We start from the raw sequence: 17,413 nt of genomic DNA on the forward strand, positions 1-17,413 counted from the left end.
AGCTATTACCAAAAATGCAATATTTACATTAAATAAATAAATAGGTAAATGTTAAAAAATAATAGTGGGCAGTCATACGTTGTAGATAGGGCAACCTCTTCATTTGTGATATGCAAGGCGTGCCATGGAAGTTGAACTAGCAATTATTTTTGAGTAGCTCTCCTAAACAAAACAAGGGCAACTAGCATACATCTTTCCCTATACTGTCTTAATATAGGATAGATATGATAACTGGACAGCGTACTAACTTCTCCATCAAAATGGCAAATTAACAAACACTTATTGTATATATAAACCACAACAGCATATATACTCCATACTACATAATATAACCATAACATTAAAAAAAACAACACTTGAAATAAAAGAAAATGACATGCCAAATATAATTTGATCATAACGATTTGACAAACACCTCATAAAAAGCATTTTTTTCCGAATGCTGAAAAAATAATTGCAAAAGTAACTGAAAATGTTTATCGCAATGCTTCAAAATAAACTGAAATAAAAATAAATAAAAAAACGCATTGCAGCCTTTGTTATGTATATAATAATTGAACTTTACTTTTCTTGGGAATAAGATTCTTAAATTATATGCAATCCCGACCAGTAAAATCTCATATAAACATTCAAATATTAATGGAATTTCAATTTGCACCTTTTAATAAAATAACAACTGATGATCCTGCCATGAAGGTCCTTCTTCAATCAGCTCCGGCTATACGGTGACAACAGTTTGTCCCTGACTCCTAATCTTGTCTTGATTTGTATTACAACTGTTGTGTCTTCCTTACATTGTAAAGTGCTGTGCACACTGTTGGCGTTATATAAATACTGTATACACTGAGTGGCCAGATTATTATGACCACCCCATCAGTTCTTCGTTGGGCCGCCTCGTGACTCCACAAGATGTTGAAAGGTGATGCGAGGAATCTGACACGGCACTGTTGCCCTTCTGTTGTCTTGTACCAGTCTTGCCACTCTCTGTTCTGCCCTAACATTGACTAGTCGCTGACGGCCACAATTTGCACGTTCAGACCCAGATTTTCGGCTGACAGTCCAGTCTTTAAACACTTTAACAATGAGCCCCTCTTGAACATTTAACGAATTCTGCTGTTTTGCTGATACTCGCTCCATGGCTCCGAGCGCCAACAATCATCCCACGTTCAAAGGCTGTTAAATCGCGTTGTTTACCCGTATCTTCAGAAAAAAAATCACTTCTACTGTCGTGGTAAACAACCTGCTTCCCTATTTATAATGGTCTGGCCCTCTAGCAACTTTAGTGCGAAATTATAGCTAATTATAGCTAATTTGCCTACAAACGTCAGGTGGTCATAATAAACTGGCCACTACAGTGTATAATAATAATAATTGTTCTCTTGCATTGCCATCTCTTCACATTGGCTTCTGATGGAGACCAAGGGGGTGATTTACTAACCTAAACACACACACACACCAGGTGTGTGTGATTTTCACACAGCAAAACGTATTTATCAACCAAAAAGTCTCTAAAAGCATATTTCCACTAATGCCATATATGGAAAAATCATGCACATGATGCATATATAATGCTGCTTCACAGTTTAGACAAAAATGGTTAGCTCATGCATTTAAATTCCTGCATTCATCAACGCAAGCAACATAACATAGAGCTAATTTACACCACATTACCTTGCAATTCATTGCAGGGCTTTGCACAACACACCTGCTGGGTGTGTACACACTACAAAGGTGTTTCGATTCCTCCCATAGATCATGCTGGGAGGGAACACACTACAGAGGTGTATACACGTTCGTGGTGTGTTTAAAAGGTTAGTAAATCAACCCCCAAGAGTCTATTTCAACTCATATTATGCATCTATTGTCCTCTGCTGTCACCATCAAGAAACCAGACCTGAGAAATGCCATGCTGGAGTGCATGTAGACAGGAAGTGGCTACAAATCAGCTGCAGGAAATCATCAACCCTGAGATGCAACAAAGGATGAAAAAAAAGTGAAAAGAGTATGTTAAATACATAAAATGTCATAGGCAGCGCACAAAGTAAACCAAATGGCAGCCAGTTTTGGGTTTACATCTATCTTTATGAACATGCTGATTTATCACAATTTTAACTGTTTGCCGCATGGCAGGAAGATCACAGGGGAAAACAAATTTGACAGACAAGAGAAAAATATAGCCGATGATGAAGAGGAAACAGAAACTAAGTAACAAGTATGAATTAGTCTTGATATCCATCTCTCATGTACGGGCTACAGCACATGCTTTCAGCTTTACGTAATGGTTTGGATCAGTTACTGTTATTGATAGTAAAGTGGCACCATCTAAAGGAAAGATCGTGTCATTGAAGCATCAGAACACACTATACAGGAGCGATTTGTGTAAAGGTAAAACTTTTCACTCAATGAACATGTGCTCACTTAAAGGATAATTAAACCCTTGGGGTTTTTTGCATGTATCTAATGCTAGAAAAAAGTTACCAAAAAGTTCAAACTTACCTGTGTCTCCGCCGCTTTTTTTTCTCGGGCGAAGGATCAGGGGGCAGTCGCATGCGCAGTAAAGATCTTCGACCGGGAGAAGAGGAGAGACACAGGGTAAGTCAATGCAGGCAGCGTGCATTCGCACAGACTCTGTGGGACATAGAAGACACAGCACTCAGCGCTGGATCAGAGACCGGCACCAGCGCTGGAGGTGCTCCTGAAAACTACTGGAAAGAAGAAGATGATCGGATCGAGAGGAATCATTTAGGGTGGGTACTCACACCAGCAGGTGGGGGTTGGGGGGGGATTTAGACTTTGTTACTTTAAAACATTCACAACTTCAAACAAATAACCACAAGATAAAGTCAATTATTTTGGCATCTTTGTGTGTCTTTGTGGCTGATTAGGACAAACATGTGCAAGAACATCGGATATATTAATATTAATCCCTATATAGACTGAAAGCTATAAAATATAGACTATTTCATGGTAAGCTCTTGCATTCAGCCATGCTCCCAACTCAGTTGCTTTCTAAATTGAGAGACTTAAATAGAAGCCAGTTGATTGATTTCCTGCTGCTAATATTTTGGAGATGGTCAAAGAAATTAGAGGTTCTCAAAATCTTAGTTAGAGTTTCCTATTTCCTCCATCTGCTCTGTAGCACCACCATACTGCCTCATAAAATACATATTTTCCTGACATGTTTCTAGTAGAAGACATCACACTGACAAGTTTATTAAAGATTTTCCTTTCTTTAAACAAGTCTCACATTGATGCAAACTGTACTGTCATAATTCCTTTGACTGGTGGAGGAAACCCTCAGGAAACAAATAGGAAATGACTTGTATCAATAAACATAAGACTGTATAATACGGAGTGTTTTCAATGCTTTGTACCTGCAGCAACTCAAGGGCCCTCTACTAGTCAAATGATGTTCTGTACAGAAGAGGGATTTGTCAGCCCATCTTCCCTGCTCCACGCTTCAACTAACTACATAAATAACAAAATCACTAAGAATGCGGCCATTAATCAAACGCCAGAGTGAAATTCTGACTGCTCACAGTAATCTGCATAATTAAACATTGACATGTGCCGGGTGGTCCTCATTACCCAATTATTCCTTGACAACCTGAAACATGGCACTTCCAGGCACCTGAGACCACTTAGGACTCTCTCTGCCACAGTGACTTGTGGTAATATCACAGCTGGGGATGCTGGTCCTGTGTTCTACAGGTGCCACTAAAAGTAAATGCTGTAAAGGTAAATCCTGAACAGATCATCCAACTATCTCCTAATCAGTGATGAGCCAGGACTTGGTGTGGACCCAATCTGCCTGTGTCTGCCCAAGCCTGCTCCAACACCCTCCCAGGCCTATCAGTTTCCTACTCATTGGACCGAGAGGGGGCTGTGATAACAGTTTTGAGCGAACTCTACAGTATCTCTACTAAATAAATGTGCCGCACTTAATAACTACACAATGTGAACACAATTATAAATGTACAATACCCAAAATGTGCCCGTTTGCATTGCATTGTTCAACACATACTTGTTCATTTTCGCTGCAAAATTGTAGTTATTGAGCTCACCACATTTATTTCTCAACTGGTGGGTCGTGACCCATAAGTAAGTCACGCAAAACAAACGACAAACGCACTCAACAATTTGTTACCAGTTATACAGTAAGGTGCACACGAAATGGGCTTTGAACAGTAGAACAGTAGAAAGGCATCATGGCACACTCACAAACCAGCATGTAAAACAACTTGTCTCACCGATTTGGTGCAGCGACGCATGGGGTTTCTCAGCTGCCAATGGGATGTGCGGGATCCCTTGTGTGTTTCTGTACCTTTAAGGAGGTGGGGCGTCCTCCTGACAGGCCTGCACCCAATTTGATATCTTCTGCCCCCATGTGCTCCAAGATGGAGACTCTCATAGTTTAGAGTTAGGACCGCACTATAAGAGGTGCCTTGGCGCGGCAGTGCGGCTTACACATCCTTTGCAGAAGACGTGTATCCAAACCTCTGTCATTGTCCTTAGTGGTGAGACAAGTTGTTTTACATGCTGGTTTGTGAGTGTGCCATGATGCCTTTCTACTGTTCTACCATAAGTAAGTCACGACCCCATTTTTAGTGGGTCGCCGCATGCCTTCTAGTGCACTAGGTGAGAGGCACCTCAGCCTCCCCCATAGCGCAGCAATGTCGGTTCTTATGCCAAGCAGCCATTCAAAATATGCTGCCTGGCGCCAAGTGTCAGCTTAAGGTGAGGTGGGGTCGGGCGGGGTGGGGGTATGGCCGCGAGGGAGCTCCATCCATACATGAATTGCTGACAGCTCCCTCACGTGGCCGGAGTGACATCACTTTCTGGCTCCCGTCACCTCTACAGGGTGCGCAAGGGAGCTGCACAACCAATGCACCTATGGATGGAGCTCCGTCACAGCACAGCAGCCCACACTGAACCCCTAATTTTTTGGGGGAGTGTGAATGTCTGTGAGTGTGTGAGATTGTGTCTGTGGTTGTGTGTGTCTGTCAGTGTTTTAATCACAAACTACCACACAATTGCACCTACTGTTCATTCTGGTGGGGGAGGTGCATTGCGTTCCCATTCCTTTGAATGCAACCCTAAACACACCTCACACCCACAGTTTGATCGATTGCACTGGAACATGCAGTACCGCAATGCCGTGCATTCCAGTGCGGTTTGGGTCTCGCCTTAATGACCAAGTACAGATGTGGGTCCTGAGTTTATACAGGTCCAGAACCACTGATCTACTGTATTATTTATTCACTGATCTCTGTTTGTCTGTTTGTCTTATTGTTGTCCCTGAATAAAGGTAATCAACTGTATACATAAGCAGTTAAAAATAACAGTAATAATCATATTCCTTAAAACAGTATTATAATTACTATTAAAATATATCATTAAAAAATGTAAAGTGTACCTCTAGACAATCTTTCTTTTTTTTTTTGGGTGGGGTCAGGAATCGTTAAGTACACCTCCAGGCTCCTGTTTATTGGTAGCCTGTCAGTCCATAAGGCACTTTCCTGGCAAAATATTAAATTATGTAATTTACTTTTTTTGTAGTGAAAGTCTTTGTAGACTTTCTCTCAGCAGGCTAGAGAATCAGAGGAGGGATTTAGGCAGAACTATATTTTCCAGAAGTCCTTCCAGTGGAGCAGACACAAGTAGGTGAGCCAGTATGGCCCAGTTAGTTGTATTTCAAGCAGTGGCTCATGGTAAGATTAATGACTTGAATGTCACATTAAACTCCATTATGCAGCCCTGTTCTTCATCTGCTTAATTTCAACTAAACCTCCTGCTGCTGGGGTGCTTGACAATTGTCAGTCTATCCGTAACTGTCTCTTGCAGTAATTCCTTTCCACCACTAGATGTCCTCAGTCTTTCTGATTGAATGATAGCCAGCTTCCATCAACTAACTTCTTTTCAGACCTGGCTGTCATAGACCCACCCCCAAGGAAATGTCATCATGCCAAACTGGGCTTGGAGTACTACGGAACTACTGTATTATCACTGTTCAGTGTAGGAGTGAGTACCTGCTGGAGGTGAAGAGAAAGAACAAGCCAGAAGATCCCTGAAAAGCTGCGGCGTCACAGTATACCGCGAGCTACAGCTATACTGTAGCTTAGGGTGATGGGAGGACGCTAGTTTGTGTCCTCCCATTACCCTAAGGAGAACTATGGGGAAAAGCCCTGACCCCATAGTTCTCCTTTAAGAAGGACAAGTCAATCCGAATGCAAAAGCACTTCAAATCAACACTTAGGTCCCATTCACACGATAACAATGTCACACATTGATGTGCATTTTGTTATGTTAAACAGCCCAATCAAAATTAAAATAGGGCAGCCTAAATTTTATCGCAGAGGAATGCATGGGAGACCATGCGTTGTGCCGTGCTGCAGTACATTGCATTGCCCATGCATTTTGAAGATGCGTTGGAGTGTCATTCATAATGAATGGCATTACAGTGCACCAATGCATGTAACTTGTGTTGCGGTGATGTGTACATTATCCCATCGCAATCATGTGAATGGTCCCTTAGGCATCTGAAATAAGCCAGTCATGTACATAAGTCCTAAAACACAGATTGTGCTATACAAAAAAAAATCATATATTAGGTGCCATCTAGTGGTCATGTGTTGCTGTGCTCAAAGGGAAACTATAATGGTTTTGAGGTCATTTTATTTCACTTTTTTCTTGTTTATACATTTTTAATTGATCATTACAACTTTTTATACTTTCTCAATAAAAATACTTTATTTTACAAATGCATTGTCATAGCCTAAACCCTGACCTTGGCTTTTTCAAATTTGGTAATCCATCCAATGCTTGGTTTTATTAACTGACAGGTGCACACATGTGGAGAGGCAGTTAGATATAAGCTAAGCAGGGCTAGAGAATGAAGGAGAGAGGAGCATGGTCATGTGGTTTCCATGCCTACAGGTGTTAATCATTGGTACCAGTTAATTTATTTTATATATTGAATTTATTCTGATTTTTTTTTTTTAAACATATAGAAAAACCTTTGGGGAACTTTTTTAGTTTAGGGTGAAATAAAGAAGAGAAAAAAAAATCTCCTGCTGGGTTTATATTGCTGTCTGGGTATCGACAAGTGAGATACCTTCACCTTCTGATGTGTCTGCTGCACACAAAGTAAGGCTGGGCACACACCTTACAACCGTCACAAGACTTTTGTCTTGCGATGGTTGTAAGGTAATTTAAAAAACGTACGATCTGCCTATCTTGGACAGGCAGAGCGTACTTGCGATGATCGCAAGCCCGCGCCTGCTGAGGGGCGGGCTTCCGATGACCGCAATGCCGAACGCACACCAGCCCGTCCGGCTTTTATCTTACAAACATGCTACACACCCGTCGAAAATCGTACGATGCTCGGCGGGTTTTCGAACATGTTCGTAAGGTAAAAGTCGTGCGACCTTACAGTAGTAGAGGTCGCACTGCTTTCACACACCTTACGATAATCGTATAAGAAACATTATCTAGGAAGTCAGAACATGATACTATCTTTTGGTGGTCTACAGTATACAGATGAAAAGTAATCCTGCATATAAAACAGGTGTAGCAATAGACCTTAAGCCTTCGCCATCTTCTGGTCATTCTGGCCTCCGTAGATCGGACTTTTTTTTTTGAGCACATCCCACAGATGCTCAATTAAACTGAGAGAATTTGGAGGCCAAGCCAAAACCTCAAACTTGTTGTTTTCCTCAAACCATTCTTGAATCATTTTTGCAGTGTAGCAGGGAGCATTATCCTGCTGAAAGAGGTCACTGCCACCAGGGAATACCGTTTCCATGAACAGGTGCACTTGGTCAGCAACAATGTTTAGGTAGGTGGTAGATGCTAAAGTAAGGCAAAATAATGTTTCCCAGCAGAACATTGCCAAATGTGTTACACTGCCTCAGCTGTCTTGCCTCCTTCCCATAGTGCTTACTGGTATCATCTCTTCACCAGGTAACACACATGCACCCGGCCATCAACATGTAGGTGCTTTTGGCGTTGGACAGGGGTCAGCATGGCCACCCTGACCGGTCTGTGGCTACTCAGCCCCATACTCAACAAACTGGGATGCACTGTGTGTTCAGACACCTTTCTATCGGAACCAGCATGAACTTTTTTTTAGCAATTTGAGCTACAGTAGCTCTTCTATTGGATCTGACTACACAGACCAGCCTTTGCTCCCCACGTTCACCAATGAACCTTGGCCACCCATGACTCTGTCACCCGTTCACCAGTTTTCTTTCCTTGGACCACCTTTGGTAGGTCCTGACCACCGCAGACTTGGAACATCCCACAAGAGCTGCAGTTTTGCATTTGCTCTGACCCAGTCATCTAGCCATCACAACTTTTCCCATGTCAAAGTTGCTTAAATCCTTGCGCTTGCCCAATTTTTCTGCTTCCAACACATGCCATTGTAACAAGATAATCAATGTTATTCATTTCACCTCTCAGTGGTCAGAATGTTATGGCCTATCTGTGTAATGACAAGAGGCTGAGCGTTACTAAAGGGTGTCATCATTTAAGTAAGCTTAAAGGGTTAATAAACCCTCAGCATTTTTTACATGTATCTACTGCTAGCAAGCAGTAGATATATGCAAAAACATTTAAAAAAAAACAAAAAACTTTTCAAACAGGTTTAAATTTACCTATGTCTTCGCCGCGCGCTCCTGTCCAAACATCTGAAGAGTCTCGGGCAGCCGCAAAGGATCTTGGGGCGGGCTCAGTTCAGATGTTTGGCTGGGAGATGAGGAGAGACACAAGGTAAGTCTATGGAGCAGCGTGCACCCGCACAGATCCGTGGGACAGGAAGTGCCAGTTAACACAGAGGAGTCAACGCTGGATCGGAGACCCGCACCAGCGCTGGAGGGACAGCTGAAAAAACAGTAAAGAAGAAGATGATCGGATCAAGAGGCATCATTTAAGGTAAGTCCTTACACTAACATGGGGGGGGATATCCTTTAATGTCACATTAAGGCAGAAGGATGACAATGCAGCCCCGTCACTCACCTTCCAGAAGACATCAATTACAATCTGCAACAGCACAGAAAGTTAGAAACCCCATATATATAATCTACGAGGAAGTGTTCCAGTACGTAAAATATATAAGGCAATTAACCTGTGAAACAGCATACGGTGAAAAGTGCCAAAGAGCCAAGTCATGGCTGATATCCACTTTCTACCCCAGGTGCCATTTCACTTCCCTGGGAGATTGCTTACAAGAGCCATACAATGTGAGTAGACCCAGGCCACATATTACTGTAAAGTTTAATGACTCTTTCCCAGAGCTGTTCAAACTTTCTCAGGATGTATATTTTGCTACTACACAATGCGTGGACATTCTGAGATCATTTTTTAAAAGAGTGTTTTCTCGGAAAGGTTATATTTCGCAGTCATTTATACATCTGAGTAAATACATAATATTATTTTATTCTGTCCTTCGTGGGTGACAGGTTTTAACGCAAATAGTGCACCGATTCACAAGCCACCGAAGTGTCATTTTACCTTTGTGTAATTCTGCATGCGATATAAACACGATGCAAAACTTTACATATTTCGAGGTGTGTTTCTTCTATCTGAAAGAAATGCCCTTTGCCAAGAAAGATCCAGTCTTCAGTTTTTGATTTAAAGCAAAACTATTGCTAACGTCGATGTCTAAAACCGATCACATTAATGGTAAAGCAACATGGTCACTTAAAGGGGTTCTAAACCCTCCGTTTTTTTTGCCTATATCTAATGCTAGCAATGCGGGCGGGCGCATGCACAGTTCAGATTTTCAGGCGGGAGACGAGCAGAGACGCAAGGTAAGTCTATGGACGCGTGCACCCGCATGCAGACACCGCGGGATCAGAAGTGCCTGCAAGCAGAGAGGTGTCAGCGCTGGATCGGAGAGCCGCTGCACCGCTGGAGGGACAGATGAAAACATCAGGAAAGAAGAAGAAGATCGGATTAAGAGACATCATTTAAGGCCTTGGTTCTCAATTGGTGGGTCGTGACCCAAAAGTGGGTCACGACCCCGTGTTTAGTGGGTCGCCTGTGCCTTCCACTGTGCTAGGTGAGAAGCTCCTCAGCTCCTCCTGTCCATTCTCTCGCCAAGCAGCCAATCAAAATATGCTGCCCAGTGCCGAGTGTCTGCTTGAGGTGGGATGGGCTGGGACTATGGCCCTGAGGGAGCTCCATCCGTACGTACGTACTAAGTACGTACAACTCCCTCGCGTGTCCTGTAGAGGTGATGCCACATTCTGGCTCCTGGCACCTCTAAAGGGCACACAAGGGAGCTGTTACAGCATTGCACATATGGATGGAGCTCAATCACAGCACGGCAGCCCACACTGGACCCCAGGCTGAGGATCAACTCCAGCTCTCGTAAGGTATGGAGACTGGGTGGATCATTTGAATGGCATCCCAAACACACCTCCCACCCATTGTTCGATCGCTCGCACCAGAACAGGCGATACCGCAATGCTGTGCGTTCCATTGCAGTGCGACTTGGGTCGCGACTTAATGACCAAGGACAAATGTGGGTCCTAAGGTTATACAGGTTGAGAACCACTGATTTAAGGTAAGTGCTAACTTTAACATTGGGGGAGGGAAACATTTTTTTTACTTTAATATCACTTTAAAGACACACTTTAGTTTATTTCAGCTAAATACATTCCAGGTGCAACAACACAAATGGTATGCAAAGACTTACAGTCCATATACTTTAGAAAGCAGACATGAGTATAAAAGCCTATTACCTGCCAGCATGCTGCACAGAAGGATCATTGCCCTCTGTGTGCAAGTATTGGTCTATCTGTAGAGGTCTGACGTGCCCTATGAATCTGCAATTAGCAAAGCTCATACTCCCTGCTGATTGGAGAGCTCTAGATCTTAACTAGTAGGGGGAATTTCAGACCTCTGCAGAAAGACCACTACTTTCACATAGAGAGCAAAAACTTTCTTTGAGACATGTTGGCAGCGGTCAGGCTTTTCTACACATTCCTTGTCAAACCTCTGCAGCGAGACCACTGCGTTCACACAGACAGCAAGGGTCCTTCTCTGAGGTATGCTGGTAGGGGACAGGCTTTTCTAGGCTGTGGCAGCAAGACTTTGAACACATTTTGTTTTAATGCACCTGGAATGTATTTAGCTGATATAAACTGAATGTTCAATCAGGCTTTGAAAGCAGACCATACCAGTACCACATACCCTTCTTTTTCTTCCTCATTTTATCCATTCAGCTGCCTGGAGTGAATGGAAAACCTATAAACTATAAGTTGTTGGAGTCTGTGTACTGTGTCTGTGGTTGCCTGATGCCTGGTCTCAAGGTGCACCCTATAGTTTCCTCCACTGCCCCCCTGTGCACTGTCGGTGTATGAGTCTGTGGAAGGAACCACAGAATGCAGCAGGGGAAACCAGTATCTGATACTCCTGTAAGTGTTGAATGCAGAAGATTTTCTCTTCACTGCAGAGGAGTTCAGTGGTGTAGGCAGCCGTACAGGTAAGCATTAATTGCTTTAAAATTTGTATATATACTGTATGAATAGTCAGCCCTAGGGTTATCCAGTGCACTCTGTTTGTAAGGTAAATGCCTGGGTGCTCATCCACAAAAATATCCATAAAAAAGAAACCTAGGTACAGAGGAATTGACAGGTCTTGCAGTGGAGATAGACAATAATGTTGATGCTTTGACTTATCTCCACTGCAAGAGCTTTGATTGAGGGAGAGTGGGAGACCCTCAAATGGGCACAGACGCAGGAAATGAGGGCCAAGATCTCCCCAATAGACTCACTGAGAGATGAGAGGCAGATGAGAGATAGATGAGAGGTAGATGAGAGGTCAATGAGCAGTAGATGAGAGGCAGATGAGAGGTCAATGAGAAGTACATAAAAAATAGATGAGGGATAGATGAGAGGTAGATGAGAGATAGATGAGAGACAGATGAGAGACAGATGAGAGACAGATGAGAGGTAGATGAGAGATAGATGAGAGGTAGATGAGAAGCAGATGAGAGATAAATGAGAGGTAGATGAGAGATAAATGAGAGGTAGATGAGAGGTAGATGAGATGTAGATGAGAGGCAGATGAGAGATAGATGAGAGGCAGATGAGAGATAAATGAGAAGTAGATGAGAGGCAGATGAGAAGTAGATGAGAGGCAGATGAGAGATAAATGAGAAGTAGATGTGAGAGGCAGATGAGAGATAGATGAGAAGCAGATGAGAGATAAATGAGAGGTAGATGAGAGGGAGATGAGAGATAGCTGAGAGGTAGATGAGAGGTAGATGAGAGGTAGATGAGAGATAGCTGAGAGGTAGATGAGAGGGCGATGAGAGGTAGATGAGAGATAGCTGAGAGGTAGATGAGAGGCAGATGAGAGATAAATGAGAAGCAGATGAGAGATAAATGAGAGGTAGATGAGAGGCAGATGAGAGATAAATGTGAATTAGATGAGAGGTAAATGAGAGGTAGATGAGAGGTAGATGAGATGTAGATGAGAGGCAGATGAGAGATAAATGTGAAGTAGATGAGAGGTAAATGAGAGGTAGATGAGAGGTAGATGAGATGTAGATGAGAGGCAGATGAGAGATAGATGAGAGGCAGATGAGAGATAAATGAGAAGTAGATGAGAGGCAGATGAGAAGTAGATGAGAGGCAGATGAGAGATAAATGAGAAGTAGATGTGAGAGGCAGATGAGAGATAGATGAGAAGCAGATGAGAGATAAATGAGAGGTAGATGAGAGGGAGATGAGAGATAGCTGAGAGGTAGATGAGAGGTGGATGAGAGGTAGATGAGAGGCAGATGAGAGATAAATGAGAAGTAGATGAGAGGCAGATGAGAGATAGATGAGAGATAAATGAGAGGCAGATGAGAGGCAGATGGGAGATAGAAAAGAGATAGATGAGAGGTAGATGAGAGATAGATGAGAGATAGATGAGAGGCAGATGAGAGGTAAATGAGAGGTAGATGAGAGGTAGATGAGAGGTAGATGAGAGGTAGATGAGAGGTAGATGAGAGGTAGATGAGAGGTAGATGAGAGGCAGATGAGAGGTAGATGAGAGATAAATGAGAGGCAGATGAGAGATAGAAAAGAGATAGATGAGAGGTAGATGAGAGATAGATGAGAGATAGGGGAGAGGTAAATGAGAGGTAAATGAAAGGTAGATGAGAGGTAGATGGTTTTACTCTCTAGCTTCTGCTAAACACTGAAATATCTGTTTCACATGAACTGACCCTTTACCAATGTATACTGTACGTCATAAAGTGTCAGTTTTGGCATTTTTATGTGGTTGAAAGTAACCTGATAATACCGTAGCTGAAATTCCCCTCTAACATTGTTTCATTATTGGCAGCACATGTTATAAACACAGAGAAAGATGTCAAACTAAAAAAATCCATATACATGAAAAAAGCATTGTGTATAAAAATTTGTCACGGAACATAAATTGATAAAGTAACCAAACCGTTAGTTAGAAATTAGCAAATACTAATCCCATCATTAGCAAGTGACCCCGTACAAGTCATGTCCTACTTCGCACAAACTTTCCAGATTTAGAAACATAAGGTTGAGCCTGGAAGCCAGATGCTAAAAATAGCCCAGTAATGGTTTCTAAAAATGGCAGGGATCATTAGGAAAATGAATATTTTAACACGGGAGTGTATTTCCTGTGAGCCCTTATTTGTAACCAGTTATCTCATCTAATGGACGACCTTGAATCCCACTTAAAGGGGCACAATACTTTTTATTCTAGTCTTTATGAATTCTTCTTTGTAAAGTTATCCTGTGACATACAGAAATGCAGAGTTTTTATAATGCAGTAGAGTGAATCCAAACTATAAATAAGCTTTTTATTTTAAATGAGTGCTGGCGAGAGAGGAGAGCCCAGACATCGAAGAGCTGGAGGGGATCACCTTGGCAGGTCGGAATGTCATAATGTGCTAATGTGCCTTATATGCTAGAACATTATGGCTAAACGTGTCTATTAAAAAATAAAAATTAAAAAATAATCCTGAAAAATCTCCCAACTCTCTTTTTAAAAAATCTGCTTTACTTCTGGTTTAAAAGAATACCCGGTGATCCTACCATGAAGGTCCTTGTTCAGGTATTTCCTGTTATGGTGTGACAACTGCCTCCCAACTCTGCATTTGAGTGAATAGTCTAACATGCATCTTGTTGTGAAATTATTTGCATAACTCTACATGCTATCCTAAAATAAAGATTCAAACACATTGAGGGAGAGTTATTAGTTTTGTTGCACAGCAAGGCAATGCTAAACAGGAAAAGTGAGACAGTTTTAGGGCCGTTTCACACCACAAACTCTGCGTTCCAGTGCTTCAGCCTCTTGAACGCACTAGAACGGAAGCCTGCTGGCTCCCTGCGTTCAGGGGCGGGAGGGGGCATGGCGGTGCATTGAAGTCAATGGCACCGCAGCCAAGGCCCCTACCCGCAGTGCGATCGGCCACACCCAGAACACAGACACATTAGTGTATGCGTTGCGGTCCAGTGCGTTCTGCAAAAATAGTGCTTGCAGTATTTTTGCAGATCGCGCTGGACCGGAACGCAAGCACTAATGTGCCTGTGTTCCGGGTGCGGATGATCGCACTGTGGGCAGAGGAGTGGCTGAGGGGGCCCCTGAACGCAGGGAGCCGACCGGCTTGCGTTCCAGTGCCTTCCAAAGGCCGAACGCACTGGAACGCGGAGCTTGTGGTGTGAACTGACCCTTACTATATAATTCCATCTTTATTCTGAAATTTCGCCCAGATGCTCTGCAAAAAAATAAAGCCTGCTCTTGCTCCTGACCACTTTTTAAAGCCCAACTGCGTATCACCCCGCCCCCTTTAATCAATTAAGTATTGGAGCATTTTCTACTAACATCATTGGCACCATTTCCTGTGAACTCATAATCCAGAACTTCATATATGCTGCGCCAGTGGTCTCCTCATACTGACTGACATCAGCACCTGCCGTTTCTGGAACTTCAGAGGACTCCAGTGCTGGACAGCCAATAGGAAGTGTCAAGGTCACTCAGGAGGATAATTACTTTGTATGAAGATGAGCTTTCATTGTTCATACATTTCAAAGGGTCAAATTCTGCCTCATCTGCACTGCTAAATCCAACAGCAACCTTTGTGAATCTGCCCAGAACTCCAAGAGAAGAGGTTGCACATTTAGCCTGCATTGAGACTTCCTGCGATTTTGCGACTATTGTTAAAGTGACACTGAAAACTAAACATGAGATTGTAGTCCATCCCAGGAGTGAGCTTGGAGCGGTGACTACTTTACAACACACAGGTACCATGGGGAACAAAAGTAGTCACCCTCCAGAAGGAAGGACAGTGTCAGCACCAATTCAGAGATGATTGGAGGATCTACAGCTGAGTGATACACAAATATGATACATTTTTGTTAATTGTTAAGGTACCTGAATGTATTTTTAAGATTTAACTCCTGAGTTCAGTGTCACTTTAATGGCACCCCAAACATGGCAAGCAAGATGCATGCTTTTGCACATGCAATCCCACGTGACAAATACATGAAAATATAGGTTGAACTTGATGGACTTGTGTCTTTTTTCAACCTGACTAACTATGTAACATACGTCAAAAACTTGCAGCTCAAAGAACTGCTTGAGCGTCTTCACTGGGTTTATTGCGTGTAGGGAAGTTCATTGAAGTTGGCTGCATTATACGGATGTGCAACAAAAACAGGCAAAACCACACAAAAAACGCTACGTGCATTCACGCACATGGCTAGTAGGAATGGGACCTAAGTTTTGCTGCCAACTTGTTTGATAAATGTCCCTCATTGGTTTTTTTAAGTGATCATGTGCTGTTTAAAGACAAGGGGAACTCATCCCTAATTTAAACTACATTGGATCTTCCACAGCTAGTAATGCAGGTATAATAATAGCAGTGCACAACATAATGCAGAATGGTTTTGAAAAGAAGCATGAAATCTCACTGAGTTTTTCTGTTTTTTTCCAGCAAAAAGCCAGTCATTAATTTGCTAACGGAGCAGTTAATAGCTCCTGTCTCACTGGCCGCTGGAATAACACATTCCAGTAATGTTTAACTTCTGTAGACTTTCCTTGCATTATTAGTGCAGGCACAGGTGAGAACTGGCCATCATTTCTCAAAAGAAAAGGAACTTAGTGGCAGTGAGAAAATTCAACCCTGGTCCTGAAGTCACCATGGCCAGCATGGCAGTTCAGTTACTGGGCTTCTTCACCTGCCTTATCGGTTTTATAGGAACCATTATTGCCACGGTGCTTCCTCACTGGTGGCGGACTGCTCACGTTGGCACCAACATCATCACGGCTGTGGCATACATGAAGGGCCTTTGGATGGAATGCGTGTGGCACAGTACAGGAATTTACCAGTGCCAGGTCCACCAGTCTCAGTTGGCCCTTCCTCGAGATCTTCAGATTGCCCGAGGTATGATGGTCACATCTTGCGTCTTCTCACTACTGGCCTGTGTCATCTCTGTCTTTGGCATGAAGTGCACCCAGTGTGCTAAAGGCTCATCGGCCAAGAAGATGAATGGGGTCCTTGGCGGTGTCCTCTTCCTCCTAGCTGGCTTCACGTGCCTGATTCCGGTGGCCTGGTGTACCAATGACGTGGTCAATGACTTTTACAACCCTGCTCTTCCCTATGGGATGAAGTTTGAGATCGGGCAAGCTCTTTATGTTGGCTTTTTATCAGGTGGCTTGACCATCATTGGAGGAATCATGCTGCTGTTTACTTCTTGCCAAAAGACCGCTGAGCAAGTGCCATATCTCCATCCATCACATTTCCTACAGAGGGCACCCATGAGTAGGCCAGCTCCAGTCCACAAAAGCATCCATACCCCCTCCTGGTCCTCTGCCTCACTTAACGGCTATCAAATCAATGACTTTGTCTGAGTATGTAAAACTCCCTCAGCTCCTTCAAGTGAGCACAGACTATTATATTCTTATTAATTCAAGAGTTTATTTAAGACCATATACTGTTTACTGTATTGCTGGGATGACTAACAGGAGACAATGAAGGACTTGTACATTTGTAACTTTGTATCTTTCATGCTCTTTAATTTATTATACAGTTACATACATAGGACAGAATGATGTATATAGGGATGTATGTTGATCAGCTATTTGTCCGTTGGATTTAAAAAAAAGTGACAACAGAGAACGTGCTTATTTCTTATCCTAAATTATGTAAATAATAAATATTCAATAGTTATGCATTAAAAGATAAACTGTGTATACATGTTGCAATGATTTTAACAAACTTTGTTACAGATTCTACTTTTATCTGTTTTTTTAACCATTTCCTCCCCAGACTGATTCCTGAATGGGAGGGTCAGATTTGTTATAACCACCCAGTGCACTTTCAGTTGCAGGAAAGTTGCAGTGTCAGCATCTTTTTAGAAGTAGTTAACTCTTA

At 42.7% G+C, this 17,413-nt stretch overlaps 1 protein-coding gene across 1 annotated transcript; it reads left to right on the forward strand.

Moving 5' to 3' along the window:
- Window positions 1-16,126: 16,126 nt before the first annotated feature.
- Window positions 16,127-17,091, forward strand: CLDN14 (claudin 14). Its single transcript, XM_018555156.1, has one exon. It carries the CDS (start codon window positions 16,180-16,182, stop codon window positions 16,888-16,890), a length of 711 nt encoding a protein of 236 aa, XP_018410658.1. The 5' UTR covers window positions 16,127-16,179; the 3' UTR covers window positions 16,891-17,091.
- The last annotated feature ends 322 nt before the right edge of the window (window positions 17,092-17,413 follow it).

The sequence above is a fragment of the Nanorana parkeri genome, unplaced genomic scaffold, assembly GCF_000935625.1.
Source record: "Nanorana parkeri isolate BGI_ZX_2015 unplaced genomic scaffold, ASM93562v1 scaffold186, whole genome shotgun sequence".
Classification (NCBI taxonomy): Eukaryota; Metazoa; Chordata; class Amphibia; order Anura; family Dicroglossidae; genus Nanorana; species Nanorana parkeri.

What these genes read in the sequence shown, in the direction of transcription:
- CLDN14 (XM_018555156.1), top strand. Translation starts at nt 16,180, where the DNA reads ATGGCCAGCATGGCAGTTCAGTTACTGGGCTTCTTCACCTGCCTTATC.